This window comes from Neofelis nebulosa, chromosome 7 (assembly GCF_028018385.1).
Source record: "Neofelis nebulosa isolate mNeoNeb1 chromosome 7, mNeoNeb1.pri, whole genome shotgun sequence".
In the NCBI taxonomy this organism is placed as follows: domain Eukaryota; kingdom Metazoa; phylum Chordata; class Mammalia; order Carnivora; family Felidae; genus Neofelis; species Neofelis nebulosa.
In genome coordinates, this window is record NC_080788.1 from 101,260,212 (window position 1) to 101,281,366 (window position 21,155).

The following is a 21,155-nucleotide window of genomic DNA, read 5'->3' on the forward strand; positions in this document are numbered from 1 at the left end:
AGATTGCTTGTGACAGATTACACATTACCTTCAATTAACCTCTTTTAAACTATTTCCAAAGGCAGACAACATTTTATGGTTCCCACTGTTGAAAATGATCCAAAATAAAAGATATTAGGATGCTGAATAAATTTCTGGCTCATCTTAATTTGGGTTATAAATGTATTTGAACTGGGATTACTTTCATATAGAGAGCTGTCACAGCTACTTAATACAGGTAGCCATCCATACCTTACATGAAGAGTTTTTATGTGGTGGTCTAATTTTTCTTTACGAGATATAGGTGAGTGTTTCTTTTTCTTTTTTTAATGTTTATTTTTGAGAGAGAGAGAGAGAGAGCACAAGCAGGGGAGGGGCAGAGAGAGAGGGAGACAGAATCTGAAGCAGGCTCCAGGCTCTGAGCCATCAGCACAGAGCCCGACGCGGGGCTCAAACTCATGAATGGCAAGATTATGACCTGAGCTGAAGTCAGATGCCTAACCCACTGAGCCCAGGCACCCCAAGGATACAGTTGAGCATTTCATTTTCAGAGTTTCTCTGTATGCATAGTAAATATGCAACTTTATAAGAAGCCAAGGTATTGAAACGCCACATATACTGTCCCTATGTTCTTCTTTAGCCATGTTTGAAAATGATATTTGCTATGGATAATCAGAAGCTCATAAGAATTGAACATTGTTTAAAGCAGTTTCCCTCAACCTCTTAAAATTAATATTAGTGATCAGTTTACATTTAGATAGAGTGTATTAACTTTCCAGGAAAATTATAAAAACCTGGTAATTCCTAGAATGAAAAGGTCAATGAAAATATGGTTAGTAGTTATAAAAATGAAAAAGGCAGGATTCCTTGAATTAGTGTTAAAATAATCTTATATTATTCTTCCTGGTAGAGGCAACTGAATTCAAGTCCACGTGAGATTATTTTTAAGTTAATGTTTTAAAATCTAATGCCATTTTTAAAAGGTTTAGATACTAATTTTATAACAGCAAAGATATCTCAAGTAACTCTGAGTGGTTATTTAATTTGTATTTAATTAAATCATAAAGATTTTATACTGAAGGAGTTATTGTACCTAAAATAACACAACTAATTCAGAATTAAATCTAATCTCTCATTAGTATATAGATATCTAATAAATTTATTTTTTCCTTTCAGAATTCTGTTGCATTTGGGCTTCATATTGGCAAGCCTTCTTTTTTTAGTGGTGAACTTGACTTGTGCAGTGCTAGTCCATGGAGATGTCCCAGAAAATCAATTGAAGTGGACGGTGTTTGTTCGAGCATTAATTAATGATAGCCTGTTTATTCTTTGTGCCATCTCTTTAGTTAGTTACATATGCAAAATTACAAAAATGTCATCAGCAAATGTCTACCTCGAATCAAAGGTAAGTATGTTTCTTAAATTTATGCTTGAAAATATAACTTCAAATCCTCATCCTATGAAGCATGTTTTAGTGGAAAGCCTATGTTTTTTTTTAAAGAGTATTCTGAATGTAAGGTACATTTTTGAGCTTGAAAGAATGGTCACAAGATATTAAAGTGCATTCATAACTTGGCCCTTACTAAATAACAATTTTTTTAAAAGTTTACATTGAGCATACTATATTTTCTGTGACTTATACCCTCTACATTGTAGGATAAATCAAATAGACCAGAATTTACATGAATGTATGACAAATGGTCTAATATATAAAGCCACATTAACAATTTAAGATTTCATCAGTAAGGGTGGCAGTATTGCCATGAAACAGTTTACCAGATTATGTCTGCATACATTTGAGTTAGCAATGTTAAGATGCTATACTTCTAAACTGGTGTTTATTTGTGTATAAAGATTTAGAAAATGTTACTTCACCCCATAATGTGAATACCCTATGATTTTGAAACAGCTAATCATGTAATTAAATTTATAAATGCTTTGCTTCTGCCTTTCCTTATACTTTTTGTTTGGATCAGCAAACAGAAGCCAAATGCTAACCTATTAACAAAGAACTATGGAAGTTTCTACCACTAATTGACAGCGTGGTTGAGCAGTGAATCCGTCATCACAGTGTATATTTGATACTGGATGTGAGGGTATAGATGTGTGGATTTAGGGGTGTGGTTTACACATACACACAAGCCTGTTTTAATTAGGCATCATTACCTGTTCACTGAAGATAAGCAAGATAGTGTCTTTAACAGAAGAGTTCTCTGAAATATACTTAGATTTCTATATTGTTGTTATCCATTATATAATCCTAGTAAGTTAAGGTGCTTTAATTCAATGTATCAACTTGTCCTTTAAATTTAGGTAGAGACTTTAATTTTACTTTTTTAAACATGTATCAGTAGAATGCAGGATAAAAATAAAAATATATATGCAAAGAGAGAGAGAGACTTTCAAAAGTATTAATCTTACTTAGGAAATTATTGTATCAATTAAAGGTTTAATTGTATAAAAGGTTAGCTCAGAAATTTAAATGTTTTAGCTCATTCTAGCTTCAGTTTAAGTGTTAAAAATAATACTGTCACTGTTACGGTACATAATCTTTTGGTGTAGCAACAGCATCTTCACTTAATGTAATAACATCACCGTAACATTCAGACCTGTGCTTGTCTAGTGATAAAGCATAAATAGATTTGGTTGAACTTACATGGCTTCTTTTCTGGATATTTAACAACTTTTAAAGTTTGGTTTTACTTGCTTTGAAATAAATGTTTCTCTGAATATAAGTAAAGTTGCCGATCTAAGAAGAAAAGCTCATCTGATAACTTCTCCAGAATTATTTCAAACATCCCCTAACTATGATATGAAAGGTATTCATTTTTTTATTATTATTTTAGAAGTTTTACATTTAACAGGCGCATGGATTCAGAATTCTCTAAGAACATTACAGAGGGAAATGCTTAAATACATAACTTTAAAGGTAAACATAATAGATCTTTTGTATTACATTGTACTGTTACATAGTTCTTGGTCTTCCTAAGTTGATTATAAACTTATTTATTCAAAGAGTACAGCCTCTTGCTTTCACATTCTCCTTGTAAATCACTAGGCTCATTTTTATTTTTTGACTTCTGGACAGTAATTGCCATTTCTTTTATTTAGTCCACAAATATCAGCTAAGCATCTGCCTCTTCCCCTTTTAAACTGACCCTGTTTCCTACTATCCCTAAGAACATTTCCTTAAAAGCTCAGACTTGGATCCTTTGTTTTTCTTTTTATTCTTCCTTCCTTCCTTCTTCTAAATATTCATTGATAATGATATCTTACATAATTTGTTTCAACAAAATCTTACCTACCTTATTTCTAGATGGCACACAATATTCTTTCCTGTCTCTGTATCTTTAGGCTGTTTCATTTTCCAGGAATGTCTCTCCCCCACCCACTGCTCTATTACTGTTTGTCCTCATCTTACCAAACTTTAAAGGCATAACTCTAATGTTTCTCCTTTTTATGAACTTGATTTGATTCTTTCCCCTTCATCTCCAAAACAAAATTTAATTTTTTTAATGTTTATTTATTTTTGACAGACAGAGAGAGACAGAGCATGAACTGGGGAGGGGCAGAGAGAGAGGGACACACAGAATCTGAAGCAGGCTCCAGGCTCTGAGCTGTTGGCACAGAGCCTGACGTGGGGCTCGAACCCATGAGCCGTGAGATCATGACCTGAGCTGAAGTCAGATGCTTAACCGACTGAGCCACCCAGGCACCCCTCCAAAATAAAATTTAGAAATAACTACCTGGATTCTCTTTTTATTTTTATTTTATTTTATTTTTTAACATTTATTTATTTTTGAGACAGAGAGAGACAGAGCATGAACAGGGGAGGGGCAGAGAGAGAGGGAGACACAGAACCGGAAGCAGGCTCCAGGCTCTGAGCCGTCAGCCCAGAGCCCGGCGCAGGGCTCGAACTCACGGACTGCGAGATCATGACCTGAGCTGAAGTCGGATGCTTAACCGACTGAGCCACCCAGGTGCCCCTGGATTCTCTTTTTAAAAAAAATTTTAAATTCTTTTAGCAGCTAGAACAATGCTGTGTATTGGTTCTCTTTTTCAAAGTAGCAACTCTAACTGGGTTTTTAAATATTAGGTTATTGTCGATTTGAATAGTTTGTTTCTGCTCTTCCAATTTTTGACTTTCTTACATATTTAAGGTTTTTACTTTGTTCTTTGTCTGTGTTCTTATATAGATACTTGATTTATTATTTTGTAAACTAATAAGATATTTAGAGCAACATGTTTTCTCAAGTACTGCTTTGGCAGCTTTCCATAATCTTGTTATATTGTACGAACATTCTTATTTAACAAAAAAAAAAAGAAAATTTTCTATTTGAGTTTAAGCCATGTCTTCAACATTACATATTTATATATCAATGTGAATTAGATACTGTCTTTACATATAGGTCTTCCTTCAACTTACTTTGATGGAAAGTCTAAAATTCATACATCTATCTTATTCAGGTCCCCTAACTTCCTTAAGAAGTTATCAGTTTTACCCTCTGCTTGACTGTGTATGCATTTCAGCCTAAACAGTATATAATTTCTGTACTCCAGTTTCTTGAAATAAAGTCTCAACTGTTAAATTTAAAAGCTTAAAATGACCTGAAGGATTTCTTGTTTGTTCATCTCCATAGCTATTCTACATTTTATCCTCAACCCAGTCCAGATGTTTTGTACTCAGACTTCATTGTATCATGGATAGAATTGTCTGTTCTGACCTATACCTTGACCTGTATCAAGAAATATGTAAGAAACATTTATCTTAAAAGTCACTATTGTATAATGTTGAGGATATTATCTATACAGCGTTCCCCAGAAAAGATATTTTTCTCCAGTTCAGTCCCAGGTAAAACAGTATTGATTAAGTCCTTCTTTTCTCTGGCCACTATGCCATTCAGAGGCAAATATGTGGTTTACCTCTACATCAATCATAGATGACCTTATGATATCCACTTTGGTTCTGGCTCTACCTCTAGTTTTATTTTACTTTCTTATTCCCCCCCCACCACCAGACACACATTCTTATATATTTTTTATTTTGTTTGTATCTCTGTAACTACTTCAAATTCTCTTTTGTAATGAGGGTGGTATAAATAAATAAATTAACATAAAAAATGGCATTGGATATACTGTTGGATATGTTTGTATCTCTTTTTTCAGATATATCAATTTTTAATTAATTTGGAAAGGCCTTACTGAGACACAACATATCATAGTGATTAAGAGCTAGAAACCTGATTGGGCACCTGGGTGGCTCCGTTGGTGGTACATCTGACTTTTGATTGTACCTCAGGTAACGATCCCAGGGCCCTGGGATCCAGCCCCATGCAGAGCCTCATTTGGGTAGGTCTCTACCTCATTTGGGTAGCTCCAGGGTGGAGCCTGCTTAAGATTCTCTCCCTCTCCCTTTACCCCTCCCCTGCTCACACTCTTTCTGTCTCTTAAAAGAGAGAGAGAGAGAGAGAGAGAGCTGGAAACCTGAGATCAAAGAGATAAGGCAATAAATCCCATCTCTTCTGTTACTGGCCATATGGCATTGGACAAGTAACAGTATCTCTAAGTTTCATTCAGCTGATCTGTAAAATGAAAATTATGATAGTGTTGATCTTATAGGTTGTTATGAAGATAAGAGTAGTACCTTCTAAGGTGGTTATAAGGATTAAATGAAATTTCATATAAAGTACTTAATATAAGGCCTAGCACTTGGGAAGTGCTTATGAATGTTAGCTATTATGATCCTAACATGTACTAAAGGCTGGTAACGTAACTTCAAAAAGTTCTTGAATACCTGAAATAGTTGGCAAAATTTATCTGGAGAGGGGTGCTATACATGTAATCAGATTCTCAAAAGGAACATTGATCAAAAAAAAAAGAATAAGAATCACTGAAAAACTGAGTTTCTCTTTTAAATATTTTAATTTTACTCGACTCCACTTTCTTTACCATTTCGCATGGATTTCGGTAAGGGTTGAAGTCTCTTAACAGGCGACATTTCATCTAATATTTAACTACCTTTTCTTTAAAATCTTTAGAACAAATATTGAAATTATGTAATGGCATTTTTAATCATAGGCATTTTTGTTCTGTGATCTACTGTAACTTTTATTACAATTTCAATTTTCTTTTATTTGCATGCTCATGATAGACAATGCTTTTAACTTTTTATCTATTGCTAACATTTCAAGTGTGTCTCATTAACTTGGACAAAATATAGAATTATTTTGATTGTTTTTTAGAAACTTTTTCTATGATAAACAAACAGTATTTATTGACATGATTGCATGTTACTATTGGTCTATTTCTCCCATTAAGTTTTTTTTATTGCTGTTTTCCTTGACTTCATTTGTATGATTTCTGTGGTATATTTGAATTTATTTATTTTTTCTCAAAATTACACATAACTATTAACATTAAAATGCATACTGATAAATTATTTTTATTCTAATATTCCTTCCAACTTCAGAAAAAAATAATAATATTTATAACGATATAGAACATAATGGACAAAATAACTTATCTACACAAAAAGATTTAAGCCAATGTAGATGCTTAGTCCCTGTAATGACAGGTTGGGATTATCTGTATAAGAGAACACTCAAAGGCAGGATGGGAATAGAAGTTAAGCTATTAGGTTTATATCTCTGGTCAGGGACATGCACAATTTTATATCTGATAAAAGTGTAAAGGGAATAATTGTCTGATACTTATTGTCTCCTAGCCCAGTGGGCCATGTGCAAATAATGCATTCTCTCTCTCTCTCTCTCTGCCTCTCTCTCTCTCCTGAATTCCTAACAGTTTTAATTATTATGTAAACCTTTCTGTCCAATGTTCACTTAACCTTTTATCCATATTAATTTAACGTATTAAAATGGAAAACAGCATCAGCATCTTACAGAAACACAGTAACATTGAATTAGACTGATTTTTTTTTTGAGAGAAAGAGATAGAGAGCAAGTGGGGGAGGGGCAGAGAGAGAGAGAGAGAGAGAGAGAGAGAGAGAGAATCCCAAACAGGCTCCTCACTATCAACACAGAGCCCAATGTGGGGCTGGAACTCATGAACCATGAGCTCATGACCTGAGCTGAAGTCAAGAGTCAGACACTCAACCAACTGAGCCACCCAGACTGATATTTCTGATCTTCCATGCAGACTAGCTGATCCTATAAGACCAAAGCACTGATTTATGGTAATTTAAGCCATAATTAAAGAAATAGACTAAAATACTATCAGTGTCTTTTTCCATCACCCTAAAATATTATGTAACCAGACTTTGGGAGGATGATGGGTAGAGAAATAGAGACTGCACCTTCCTCTGTAATAGGTATGATTGCCATCTTCCCAATACTTTGCTATAATTTCTCTCTTGAATTATGAGGATTTACTCCATCCATCTTAAGCTGTGGCACTTGGCTGCCTTTGTTACTCCAGTTCTTATACCCCAAGTCTTATTTCCTCTTCTGTTGCTGAGCAGACCCACCACACACTTGTCACATTTTTAAAAATCCATAGGAGTCAGAGATCTAATTTCATTGTCTTGGAAGCATGAACCTTTTTGAACCTGTTTAAATTTTATAATTATCGAAATACAGTTGACCCTTGAACAACAGAGGGACTAGAGGCACTGACCCATTACACAATTTAAAATCCACGTATAGCTTTGACTCCCCTAAAACTTCTTTTAATGTCTTTGGGGTTTTTTTTTAATTGAAGTACAGGTGACACACTGACTCCTCCAAAGTTTAACTGCTAATAGCCTACAGTTGACTGAAAGCCTTACCAATAATAGAAACAGTCAATTAACACACACCATGTATACTGTGTGTATTATATACTGTATTCTTACAGTAAAGTAAGCTAGAGGAAAGAAAATGTTATTAAGTAAATCATAAGGAAGAGAAAACATATTTACAGTACTGTACAGTATTTGTCAAAAAATCTGTGGATAGTAGACTCCAACCTGTTTAAACAGTTCAGCAGTTCAAACCTGTTGTTCAAGGGTCAACTGTTTATTTTTTAATTTACTAATTGAGACTACTTTGTTTTCTTACTTTTGATCCTTAGTTTGGCATTTTATTCTCAAAATGGAAGTAGCATTTGTGAGATGTTTTCCAAAAATATGTGTAGGATTCTGCTTCTGGTAATGGCTAAGTAGCTTCTATTGGACAAACCTTCCACAGATAGCAATGATAAATTCTGGACAAAATATAAAAAGCACTGAAGGCACTGGAGAGCAACCACTTAGAAGAAGGAAATAACACTGAGTGAGTTTCCTGTTTTTTACAGCTTCTAACCTGAGGGAAGTTCTCATCCACGGGGCAGCCAAAACTAGAAGAGAAAACCTCTGTTTAACTTGCTTGAAGAATCAGAAGACAAAATTCAAGTAACTACCACAGATGGAAAATGAGTGGGAAATTTCAGGAAGAAGACAGCCAGATAGAGGAAGCCCCAAATTCTGATGATAAATTCTGCCAAATTTTTATCTGATACCTGAACTGCACGTGAGCAAGGCAGAATTCAAGCAGCACAATTAAGAAGAAAGGAATTGAACTGATATTTCAGTTGCTCTCTATACATGGAAGACAGTTTGGGATTTGAGTCTAACCACATTAGTTTTTGCTTGAAAAAAAAAAAGGGAAAGAGAAAAATCAATACTTTTTAGAAGAATATAACAGAATCCAGACTCTCTAAAACATGTCACTCACAAGGGGCAGAGCACAATCCAAGATTACTAGATATATGAAGAAACAGGAAAAATATAAGTCATACTTAAAAGGCAAAAAGTAAAACTCAAAAAACAATCTTTGGAGGCAATCCCCCCTTCCAGATGATGTAGGTGTTGGCTATATCAGACAAAGATTTTATATTATGCTTAAGCATGTAAAGGAAAATACACTTTGATAAATAAATAGGAAAACTCAGGAGAACTAAAAACTATAAAAAGAATTTCTAGAATTAAAAAATACAGTATTTAAATTAAAAAGTCACCAGTTGGGCTTAACAGAAGATTGAAGATGAAAGAAGAAAAAAAATCAATAAATCAGCAGAAAGTATCCAATTTGAAGCACAGAGGAGAGTAGGGGAAAGATGATGATAAAATGAACAGAATCTCGGGACCTAAGTATGCATAAGTGGAAAAGGAAAAGAGGGAGAAAATTATTTTGGAAAAAATATTTGAAGAAGTAATGACTGAAATTTTCCAATTTTTGATGAAAGACATAAATTTACAGCTCAGCAACCCCAATCAGCATAAATATAAAGAAAGTGTCACACAGGTTCATTATAGTTGAAGTACTTAAGACCAAAAATAAAAAGGAAATCTTGAGAGCAGAGAAAAATGACGCATACATAAGGGAACATTGATTCAAATGATCACTCACTTCTCATCAGAAATAAAGGAGTCCAGAAGACATGGAAACGACATCTTCAACATGCTGAAGGAAAAATGTTATCAACTCCGAAATCTCTATCCAATTAAGATATTCTTAAAGAATGATGAAGAAATAAAAAATCTTCCAACAGAACTAAGAGGGTTAGTTACCAACAGACCTGCACTACAAGAAATGTTAAGAAAATTCTACAGCCTAAAGGGAAGTAAAGTAAACTTGAATTTCATCTCTTCAGGAAGGAATGAAGAACACAAGAAATAGTAAATATTTGGGTAAATATAATTTCTTAATTTCTAAAAAAGAAATATGACTGTGCAAAGCAAAACTTACAATGTGAGGCTTACATATGTAGATAAATAATTCTCTCTATAGTATACATAACAGTGATAGCAACTATAGTATAAAGGACAGGGGATAAATGTACCCATAATGTTGCAAAGTTCTTACATTTTATGTCAAAGTGGTATGATGTTAACTATTAGACCATGGAAGTTAAGGATATATATCATAATCTTTAGAGTAGTGGTTCTCAAACTTTTTGGTCTCAAGACCCGATTAGACCTCTGAGAATTATTGAGGACTCCAATATCTAGTGTTATATCCATCTATATATACATTATTAGAAATAAAAATTGAGAAATTCTAAAAATATTCATTTCTTAATTCATTTAAAATAACAATAATATGTTATCCATTATGTTAACATGAATAACATGTTTTTATGAAAACTAATTGTATTTTCCAAAACAAAAATAAATTAGAAGATCGACATTGTTTTACATTTTGCAGATCTCTTTAATTTTTGACTTAATGGAAGACAGCTGGATTTTCATGTTTGCTTCTGCATTCAATCTGTTGTGATATGTCATTTAGGTTGAAGTATATGAAGAAAATCCATCCTCACACATATATGTAGTTGGAAAATGGAGGAGAATTTTAAAACCTTTTCAGATAATTGTGGATATTCTTCTTTAATACTACACCAAAAATCTGAAGTGGAGGTTTCTTGAAGGTTAGTTGCCATGCAGAATCTAAAACCATATTAGTGAACTTTCTGTACTACTATTGGTCTATCTTACACTTTGAATGATTGTGTAACATCATGCATTGATCATTGGAAGAGAGTGGTCAAGATCTTCAAAATGATGATACATTTCATTGGACAGTATTCAAAATCACATTTATTAATATTGCCTCCAATGTCATCAGAAAAGTGTTTAAGTTTTTAGAAGCTGCCATGCCAGTCTTATCATGGACATAAGAGTTTACAAGTTCTCAAAAATTCTAATTTTCATTAGAAAATTTATATTTCACCATTGACAATAGTGTCAGATATTTTCTATGAAGTGACAGGATAATTTCACTTATTTTTAAAAATACATATTCCCGGTAACCAAGCATGAATAAGCATTGTTTGTCTTCCATCGTTGTCTGTTAAGTAAAAAATGGCGTTCCATGAAAAAGTCTAGTTTAGCTCACAAGTCAAACAACCACATAAGTGCTTTTCCTCAAGACTACCACTATACTTCAGTATGCAGCAGAATTGCTTTAAGTGCATGTCTCATGTCATCACGCAGAATTTTTTTTAAGTTTATTTATTTATTTTTGAGAGAGTGAGAGCAAGCATGAGTTGGGGAGGGGAGGTGAGGGAGGAAGGGAGAGAGAATTCCAAGCAGGCTCCACACCATCAAGGCAAAGCCTTGAGAGAGTGAGAGCAAGCATGAGTTGGGGAGGGGCGGTGAGGGAGGAAGGGAGAGAGAATTCCAAGCAGGCTCCACACCATCAAGGCAGAGCCCAACGTGGGGCTTGATCTCACAAACCATGAGATCATGACCTGAGCTGAGATCAAGAGTCAGATGCCTAACCAACTAAGCCATAGGCACCCCTCATCACACAGAATTTTAAATAGACACATACTTTAGGTTGATAATTAATAAATATTTTCATTGCTTCATCAAGGATATTCTTAAGTGACACTGACTTTCTTTTTTAATCAGGAATTCATAGTAGTAAAGAATACAATACAGTTTGGGGCCACTGCCTTGCTTTGTACTAAGGCCCAGAAGTTTTCCCTACCATTGCTTTTGTACCATTAGTGAACATATCAACACAGTTGACCCAGGATAAAAAATCAGAAGAGTTTTCAACACTTTGGATATTTCAGTGCCACTTATGTTTCTTCTCAGACATTGACATAAAAGAATACCTTTCTGGATGATTAGTTGATGCTCACACTGGATTATTACAAACAAAATTAGTCCTGCTTCATCAAGTTCAATCATTTACAAGACAAAAATATAAATCTATAGATAAGATATTAAATCTTTGTTTTCAGTTAAATCTTCAAATCAGTTAATTTCTGTACTATTGGAAAATGGCAATGCCATAATTTACTGAATGGACTTCCCCTCCGGCAGGCATTCAGTACTGTCCACTGTGTAAGGCTTTAGTGGTTTCTCAGCTACTGTGTGTGCTTTCTCAGCCAGTGCAATATAGTAATATAGCCTGTAAATATTTGAATGGTGTTTTCATTTCTAATTTGGAAAGTTATAAAAACAATTTTTAGTGTTTAAAGTGCTCACCACATCTGCATTTAAATTTCAATTCCTCTTGCTTTTAAACTCTGGTCTCAAAATGACACTGCAGCCTAACTTGGGCCTTAATATTATTCAGAAATGTTCTGTCATAGAAGACACAACAAGATAAATTATTAACGTTTGTAAAGCCTATTGAAAGATACTTTTCATTACATTTTATTTGATAAAACAAGAAATCAGTTTCATACAGTTCCTTTGAGGTAGTTTCCTTACTTTATTGAGTCAGAGAGTTCTAATCACTTTCCTATTTCTCAGCATCTTAGAGATAAACAGGGAAGTTGTATGTTAAAGATATTTTTTATTGTGGTAAAATATATATAACATAAATTTTACCATTTAATCATTTTTAAGTGTATAGTTCAGTGGCATTAAGTACATTCATATTGTTGTACAACCATTGCTATCTATCTCAAGAACATTTCATTATCCCATAGTGAAACTCTGTATCCATTAAAAAAAATAATTTCGGGGCGCCTGGGTGGCGCAGTCGGTTAAGCGTCCGACTTCAGCCAGGTCACGATCTCGCGGTCCGTGAGTTCGAGCCCCGCGTCAGGCTCTGGGCTGATGGCTCGGAGCCTGGAGCCTGTTTCCGATTCTGTGTCTCCCTCTCTCTCTGCCCCTCCCCCGTTCATGCTCTGTCTCTCTCTGTCCCAAAAATAAATAAAAAAATGTTGAAAAAAAAAAATTTTTTAAAAAAATAAAAAAAATAATTTCCTATTCCTGAGACAATAATCCATTCTTAAATATTAAAAAAATATGTTTTCATTTTAGAGTAAAATATGATTAATTTTTAATATGAGTTTAATATCAAATTTCAAATTTTTTAAAGTTTTTGAAGAAAGTTATTAAATATTGTAAAACAAATCTGTCAGGTATACCAATTCTTATTGTCTTTCCATGGAGGTACAAGGATTTCAAAATAACTACTTACTGGATGATAATGGAGTTTCAGCAGGTATAACCAAAGAAACCTAGTAAGAGGCCAGTAAAAGTAGGAAAACAGTCTGAGTTCATCTCTGAAAATGCACATATTTATACCCTAATTCTATTATATCAGAAATTCTATAAAACACAAGAATATACATGCATATAAAGTGTTGACATCATCCCTTATCATGTAGCCTCTGGAAAACTCTGCTGTACATCCAAAAGAGAATTAGAGTACAATAAGTAAATAACATCTTAGTATTTTTTTTATCAGTTTGATTTTGATCTTTAAGGTCCCCGGACCACACTTTAAGAACTGCTACCCTAGAGCAACCACTTAAAGTGAAAACAAAACAAAACAAAACAAAACAGAAACTGGAAAAGTATAGTTAAAAATCCAATAGATAAGTTAAAATGTAATCCTAAAAAATATTCAATTAACCCAAAAAAACACAGGAAGTAATAGATAGAGGAAAAACAAACACCAACAGCAAAACACAAGCAGAAGCAAACAGAAAACAAATAGTAAAATGTAAGATTTAAATCCAAACATATCACCAATTATATTAAATGTTAATGGACTAAACATTCCCATTAAAAAATAGAGATGGTCAAAATGGCACTTTAAATATAAAAAAAAGATATGTCAAAAATAAATAAGTGGAAACTATAATATACTATGCATTCAGTAAGCATAAGAAGGCCCTTTAATATCAGATAAGATAGATCTAAAAACCAAGTATTACCAGATATAAAAAGATACCTTTCATCAGGAAGCAAAGAATATTAGCAAATATAAGAGGTATATTTCATCAGAAAGACATAAAAATTATAAATGGGTACATGAAGCCAAAAATAGTAGGAAATAAAGCAGAAAAAAAGATTTACCAAAATAGTGAGAAATAAAAGGGGGGAATTTGTACAATTATAGTTGGAGATTTTATTGCCGCCCCCCCAACAATTGATAAAACAGTCAGTACAAAAAATCTGAACAGCAATACCAACACCCTTGAGCTAACTGACTCTCAGTAACTGGAGGGTACACATTCCTTTCAATTGAGCATGGAAATGGTCATCAAAATAAACCATACAAGGCACCATAATAAAAGTATCAATACATTCAAAAGAATTGGAATCAAAGAATGTTTTCTAGCATAATGCAATTAAATATCAGTAATATGATATCTAAAAAAAATCCAAATATTTAAAAATTATAATTCTAAATAACCCATAAGAAAAGGAAGAAATCACAAGGGAACTTAGAAAATATTTCATATGGAAGGATAACAAAATACAATACATCAAAATTTGTGGGATACTGCTAAAATAGTGCTTGAAGAGAAAAATATATCTTTAAATGCTATATTAGAATGGAAGAAAGATATAAAACTATGGCCCAAGATTTCACCTTAGAAACTATGGGGGAAACTAGGACAAAGTTAAAAAAAAAAAAAAAAAAGAAGTAAGTCCAAAGCAAGTAGAAGGACTGAGGGACTGAGATAATAAAGATAAGAATAGAAATCAGTGAAACAGAAAATAAGCAATAGAAAAATTAAAGCCAAAAGTTAATTCTGTGAATAGATGAACAAATTTTATGTATGGAAACAAGCAGAGTGAAGATACAAATTCCCAATATCATGAATGAAAGAGGGAATATCACTGTAGATCTTAACAGGCATTAAAAGAAAAATGAAGGAATATTATGAACAGCTTTTTGTGAGTAAATTTGACAACTTAGAGGAAATGGACAGATTGCTTTAAAAATACAATGTAACAAATTGGTAGAAGATAAAATATTAGTTCTGAATTGCCCTATATTTATTAAAAAAATTTTGATTTGTTATCAGAAATTTCCGTCAAAGAAAACTCTAGGCCAAGATGGTTTCACTGGTTAATTTTATCAAATCTTTAAAGATAATACCAATATTAAACTCTTTTGAAAATATAAAAGGAAAGAACTCTTTCCAACATATTTTATAAGGACAGCATTACTGTGATACCAAACTTGACAAAAATATTACAAAGCACATAAAAGCTACAATACTTAAAGACTCAGAATCTAAGCAATATGTAAAAAGGAAAAGATATTATAACCAGGAAGAGTTTATCCCAGGAATGCAACATTGGTTTCACATTGAAAATCAAATCAGTTTAATTCACTCATTAGGAGAACAAAGGGAAAAAATAAATGTGTAATAATTTGAATAGATATAGAAAAAACATTTGATAAAATTCAGCACCCTCCATGACTTAAAAAAACATGGAACTCTCAGCTAATAGGGTATACAAGAAATAATCCTCTATCTGATAAAAAGCATCTATAAAAAACCTTCCATCAATATCATACTTAAAGTATTGTTTTGCCCCTAGGATTGGAAACAAAGAAAGAGTGCCCATTCTCACCATTTCTATTCAATATTCCAAGAAACAAAAAGTATAAAATTGGAAATAGAAAAGTAAAACTGTCTGTACTTAACAGAATTGCTTTTGTAGAGCATCTTAAAGAGTCTGCTAAATAACTACTAGAATTCATGAGTGAATTTAGCAAGTTCTCAGGATACAAGGTCAAAATGCAAAATTATTGTGTTTTTATATATACCAAGAGCAGTCATTTAGAAGATAAAATTCAAATCACATTTATGTTAGCATCAAAAAACAAAATACTTAGGAACAAAATTTCCAAGGCACCTGGGTGGCTTAGTTGGTTAAGCATCTAACTTTTGATTTCTGCTCAGGTCATGATCTCATGGTTCATGAGATTGAGTCCTGCATCAGGCTTTATGCCGACAGCATGGAGCCTGCTTGAGTTTCTCTCTCTCCTTTTCTCTCTGCCCCTCCCCCACTCACACTCATGTTCTCTCTCAAAATAAATAAATAAACTTAAAAAAAAAAAAAAGAAACAAATTTTCCAAAAAAAACCAAGCAATATCTCTGTACTTAAAACTACAAAATATTACTGAGAGAAATTAAAGAAGACTATAAATCAATGAAGACTATTGTTCATGGATTAGAAGATGCAGTATTGTTAAGATGGCAATTCTTCCCAAAATGATTTACAGATTCAAAGCGATCCTAATCATAATTCTACGATGTGGTTTTTAAAAATAGAATTTGGCAATTTTATTCTAAAACTTATATGGAAACTCAAAGGACCTAAAAATACATTTAAAATGGTGCATTCTAATAAAACTTTGTACTATGATGAAAGTATTCTATACCTGCATTGTTCAGTATGGTAGCTAGCCATATGTGACTATTGAGCACTTGAAAAGTAGCTATTGTGACAGAGGATCTGATCATTTAATTTAATTTAAGTGTAAATAACCAAATGTGGCTAATGGCTATTGTATTGAACAATGCAGAAAGAAACACTGAAAAAGCAGGGGACTTACACTACATGGCTTTGAAATTTAGGATCCAGCTACAATAATTAAAACACTGTGCTACTGGCATAAAAGAGGCAAACAGATCAATGGAACAGAATAGAAAGCCTAGAAATCAATCCACATATATAAGGTCTTCTGATTTTTGACCAAGGTGCTAAAGCAATCCAAACGGAAAAGGAAACCTTTTTAATTAATGAGGTTGGAAAAACTGGATATCCATATGAAATAAGATGAAGCCCAACTCCATCTCATACTATACGCACATAAAAATATTTCAAAATGGATGATAGACCTAAATGTAAATGAAAAAATTCTAAAACTTCTGAAAATAAACACCAAAAAGTATCTTTACAACTTGGGCATAGGCAAAGATTTCTTAGGTCATAGAGTAATCAGAAGGAATAGATTGACGAATTAGACTTAATTAAATTTTAAATTTCTCATCCAAAGAAAAGACTAATAAAATGCAAAAGCAAGCCACAGACTTCAAGAAAATATTTGCATATTTCTGACAAAGGACTCGTTTCCAGCATATATAGAGATCTCTTACAACTCAATAATAAAAAAAAAAAGACAACCGAATTTAGAAGTGGACAATGATATGAATAGATTTTTCACAAAGAAGATATACAAATGGCCAATAAACAAAATGTCATTAGTCTTCATGAAATGCAAATTAAAACAAAAATGAGATACTACCACACAACCATCAGCATGCTAAAATTAAAAAGATTGAAAACCCCTAATGTTGTCTAGGATGTAGAGCAACTGGAACTCTCATACTTTGTTGGAAGTATAAAATTATACATCCATTTTGGAAAGAGATCAGGCAATTTCTTATACAGCTGAATTTATACCAACCATACCACCCAGTAATTCCATTCTTAGGTATTTACCCCAAAGAAGTGAAAACATATGTCCACAGAAAGATGTACATAAGAATATTTATAGAAACTATCCATCAACAGAAAAAATTGTCATATAAACAATCTCATATAATTATTAAGTGGAATTAGTGTGATTAACTATCCTGGTTTCTCTGGGACTGAGAAGTTTTCTGGGACTTTCAGAGCTAAAACTAGGAAACTCTTAAGCAAATCAGGGCCAGTTAGTCATTCTAATTATCCACCTCAGCAATACAAAGACCATAGAATTACTAAAACATCCAACAACATGGGTGAAGCACAAAACATTATGCTGAGTGAATGAAGTCTACAAAAGAGTTCATATTCTATGGTCCTCTTTATAGGAAGTTCAGAACTAAGGTGTGGCAAAAACAGAAGCAGGAGAGTATACATCTGAGGGTTTGGCTGATGGGGAAGGGGTGCGAGGGAACTTTCTGGAGTGATGGTAATGCTCTCTATTTTGGTAGAAATGTGGGTTACACTGATGTATACATTTGTCAAAACTTAGTGAATGGTAATTTGAAGTTTCTGCATATCTACATTTTAAAAATACCTGTAAACAAATATTGAACTCTAGCTAATGACATGCATACCAATGTGTTAATAATATGCATACTGAAGTGAGGTGTGACTCTTCTTTCCTTGTGTGGTATGGAATTTCTAAAAAAAGTGGTGTAGATGTTAGAGATGGAAGAAGGGAGAATAATACCTTGAGGATTGCTTCTGAGTGGAATTGTCTGTTATTGACTCCATTCATTTTAGAAAGATTTTCTTTAACTTTTTGACAACAGCTTCCATGTTGCTGAATCCATTTTTCTGTTTTGTTTTGTAATCCTGCGTTTTGCAGGAAGAATCTTACTTTGCTTTCTAAATCAGTGAGCTTCTTTCATTGTTATATATATGTAATCTAGCTGTAATTTTGTTTTATTAATTGCCTCAGTGTTATTGACTCTTTGCTAACTTTTCTCACAACCTTTTTTTTTTTTTTTTGGCTTTTATAGTATTTACAAGTATAAGCAAAATATCTCCATATTATGTCTTTTAGTAGTCATTTTATTTCTCCAGAAAGTTACTTAGGATTATTTTAAAGGATGGCAGTGCTTACAACATTCTAACTTCTTGTTATCTAATGTTTCTTTAATACTATAGTACTTTTAAAATTGGTTCTGGATTGGCTTTAGATTAGCTTCTGTTTAATGTTTTTTTTTTTTATATTTTGAAGAGAGAGAGAGACAAGGCATAGGCAGGGGAGGGGTAGAGAGAGAGGGAGACACAGAATCCAAAGCAGGATCCAGGCTCTGAGCTGTCAGTACAGAGACTGACACGGGGCTGGAACCCACAAACCCTGAAATCACAACCTGAGCAGAAGTCGGATGCTTAACCAACTGAGCCTCCCAAGCACCCCTAGATTAGCTTTTTTATTAACAACTTTTTTGGGTATTCGCAAAAATAAAAATGTACACTGTAGAAAATTTTAGCCTTGATTTTAGAAAATTTTAATCTTGTTAGGGTTTTACTTGTTTTCACGCATACTTTTTGTTATGGTAATGAGGTAGGTCAAGAGTACTCTCAGCACCTGGGTGGCTCAGTCGGTTAAGTGTCCGACATGGGCTCAGGTCATGATCTCCCATTTTGTGAGTTTGAGCCCAATGTTGGGCTCTGGGCTGATAGCTCAGAGCCTGGAGCCTGCTTTGGATTCTGTGTCTCCCTCTCTCTCTGCCACTCACCTGCTTGTTTGTGTGTGCTCTATCTCTCAAAAATAAATAAAAAATTTAAAAAATAAGAGGGTACTCTCAACATCTTTCAAGGTATCTTTTATCTTTTAATTCTCCTTCTTCTTATATACCTCTAAAATGTGTTGTTCTTATAAAGAAGTCAGTTATAATAATGGTTCTTAATCCTACCAAACCCAGTGCATGCTTCTAATAAGGTTTTTTTTTTTTAGTTTATTTATTTATTTTTGAGAGAGAGAGAGAGAGAGAGAGAGGGCACACATGCACATGGGAGAGGGGCAGAGAGAGAGGGGAGAGAGAGAATCCCAAGCAGGCTCCTTGCTGTCAGTGTGGAGCCTGATGCAGGGCTCAAACCCATGAACTGAGATTGTGACCTCAGCCAAAATCAAGAGTTGGATGCTCAACGGACTAAGCCACCCAGGCACCCCTCTAATAAGTACTTTTTTTTTTCTTTAACATTTATTTATTTTCGAGACAGAGAGACAGAGCATGAACGGGGGAGGGGCAGAGAGAGAGGGAGACACAGAATCTGAAACAGGCTCCAGGCTCTGAGCTGTCAGCACAGAGCCCCACGCGGGGCTCGAACTCACGGACCGTGAGATCATGACCTGAGCCGAAGTCGGACGCTCAACCGAGTGAGCCACCCAGGTGCTCCTCTAATAAGTACTTTTAATAATTTTTTTCTATCCTGAAATTAATAGATTATTTTAATCTACCTACACACATAACCAAAAACTCAATGTAAGTGCCCTTAATATAAAGAGGAAATAAAAGGAAAGTAATTAACAACTATTTCAATATGTAAATTTAGGGGCATGATATACTAGTCAGATGCTTGTTATCTCTACACAGAAACCTAATGGGACAGCTACAATGCAGTGGATCTTTTTGGCAGTTGTGTCACTTCTCAGAATAATGTTTTGGTTTTTGGGGGGTTTTTTTTGGCGTGAATATATTTTTTTTTAATTTTATTTTTTTAAATTTGCATCCAAATTAGTTAGCATATAGTGCAACAATGATTTCAGGAGTAGATTCCTTACTGTCCCTTACCCAATTAACCCATCTCCCCTCCCACAACCCCTGCAATAACCCTCTGTTTGTTCTCCATATTTAAGAGTCTCTCATGAGGGGGACAAAACATCAGAATAATGTTTTTAATGCATAAGATAAATAGGATTACAAAGGAAACCAATTGTATTGAAATACAGACCCCATGTTAAGAATCCCTGCAACTCCATTGGGTGTGAGTACTAAATTGTGAGTGAGTACTAAATTATAAGAGTTTTCTATTTGGGGAAACAATGGAAGCCTCGATATTAAAATGTTATTGATTCAAAAGTGCATTTGAGTGCCTACATCATTTTGTCGTCAACATAATGACATCAATAGGGATTAACTAACATCAGCTCTCTAATAGAATGAAGCAAATAACATAAGAGCTGTATTTCTATTCTAATTTTGTATCTCATTGGAAACCAAGTGTATGAAATGGAATAATGCTTCTATTTCCCATACTTTTCTCATTAGGACTAAACTACCTCTCTGATTAATATCAATTTTGCCAACTTATTTCTTCATATTACTTAGGGGAGTAGGGTAACCTTGGCAGGACAAAATCTTCCTCCAGCTACCATTGGGCAAGTTGGCAAATAATTTATCTGTATTAATAGGGTAATTTAAACCCAAGTGGTTCTGAGAATAGGAATCATAAAGCAGGATAATCAAGAGTTTATTTCAACAGGTGCTCACTCAGTGTTTTCTAAGAGTGCATTGCAAGAGGTGACCATGTTGTATGTGTATGAACAGCCTGTCATGACAAATGTGCAATGTCATGATGATGAGTTTTATTTCTTTTAGGGTATGTCTCTGTGCCAGACTGTTGTTGTAGGCTCTGTAGTCATTCTCCTCTACTCTTCAAGAGCATGTTACAATTTGGTGGTGATCACCATATCTCAGGATACATTAGAAAGTCCATTTAACTATGGCTGGGATAATCTTTCAGATAAGGTAAGTAGCTACCATGTATTGCTAATCTAATAATTTAATAAGGAAGTTAGCCTTAACTAAGAGAACATTTTAAGTGTTTGACTTACAAACAAACACTTTTATGGAATCTCTAGCTACTAACAGTAATCAGACTTAAAGCTTTATGTATAAAAATCCTCATTTACACGTGTCACTTAAAATCATTAGTCGGAATATTTTCTTTTCTTTTTGCAAATAATACTACTAGTGA

General features: G+C 33.7%; 1 protein-coding gene across 2 annotated transcripts in view; it reads left to right on the forward strand.

Annotated features, from left to right (window-relative positions):
- Positions 1 to 21,155, forward strand: part of GPR137C (G protein-coupled receptor 137C) — a 65,384-nt gene that overhangs the window by 38,749 nt on the left and 5,480 nt on the right. For both annotated transcript variants that reach the window (XM_058739061.1, XM_058739060.1), the window contains exons 3-4: positions 1,156 to 1,384; positions 20,777 to 20,926. In XM_058739061.1, coding sequence (XP_058595044.1) covers positions 1,156 to 1,384; positions 20,777 to 20,926 — 379 coding nt within the window. The remainder of the gene's footprint in view (positions 1 to 1,155; positions 1,385 to 20,776; positions 20,927 to 21,155) is intronic.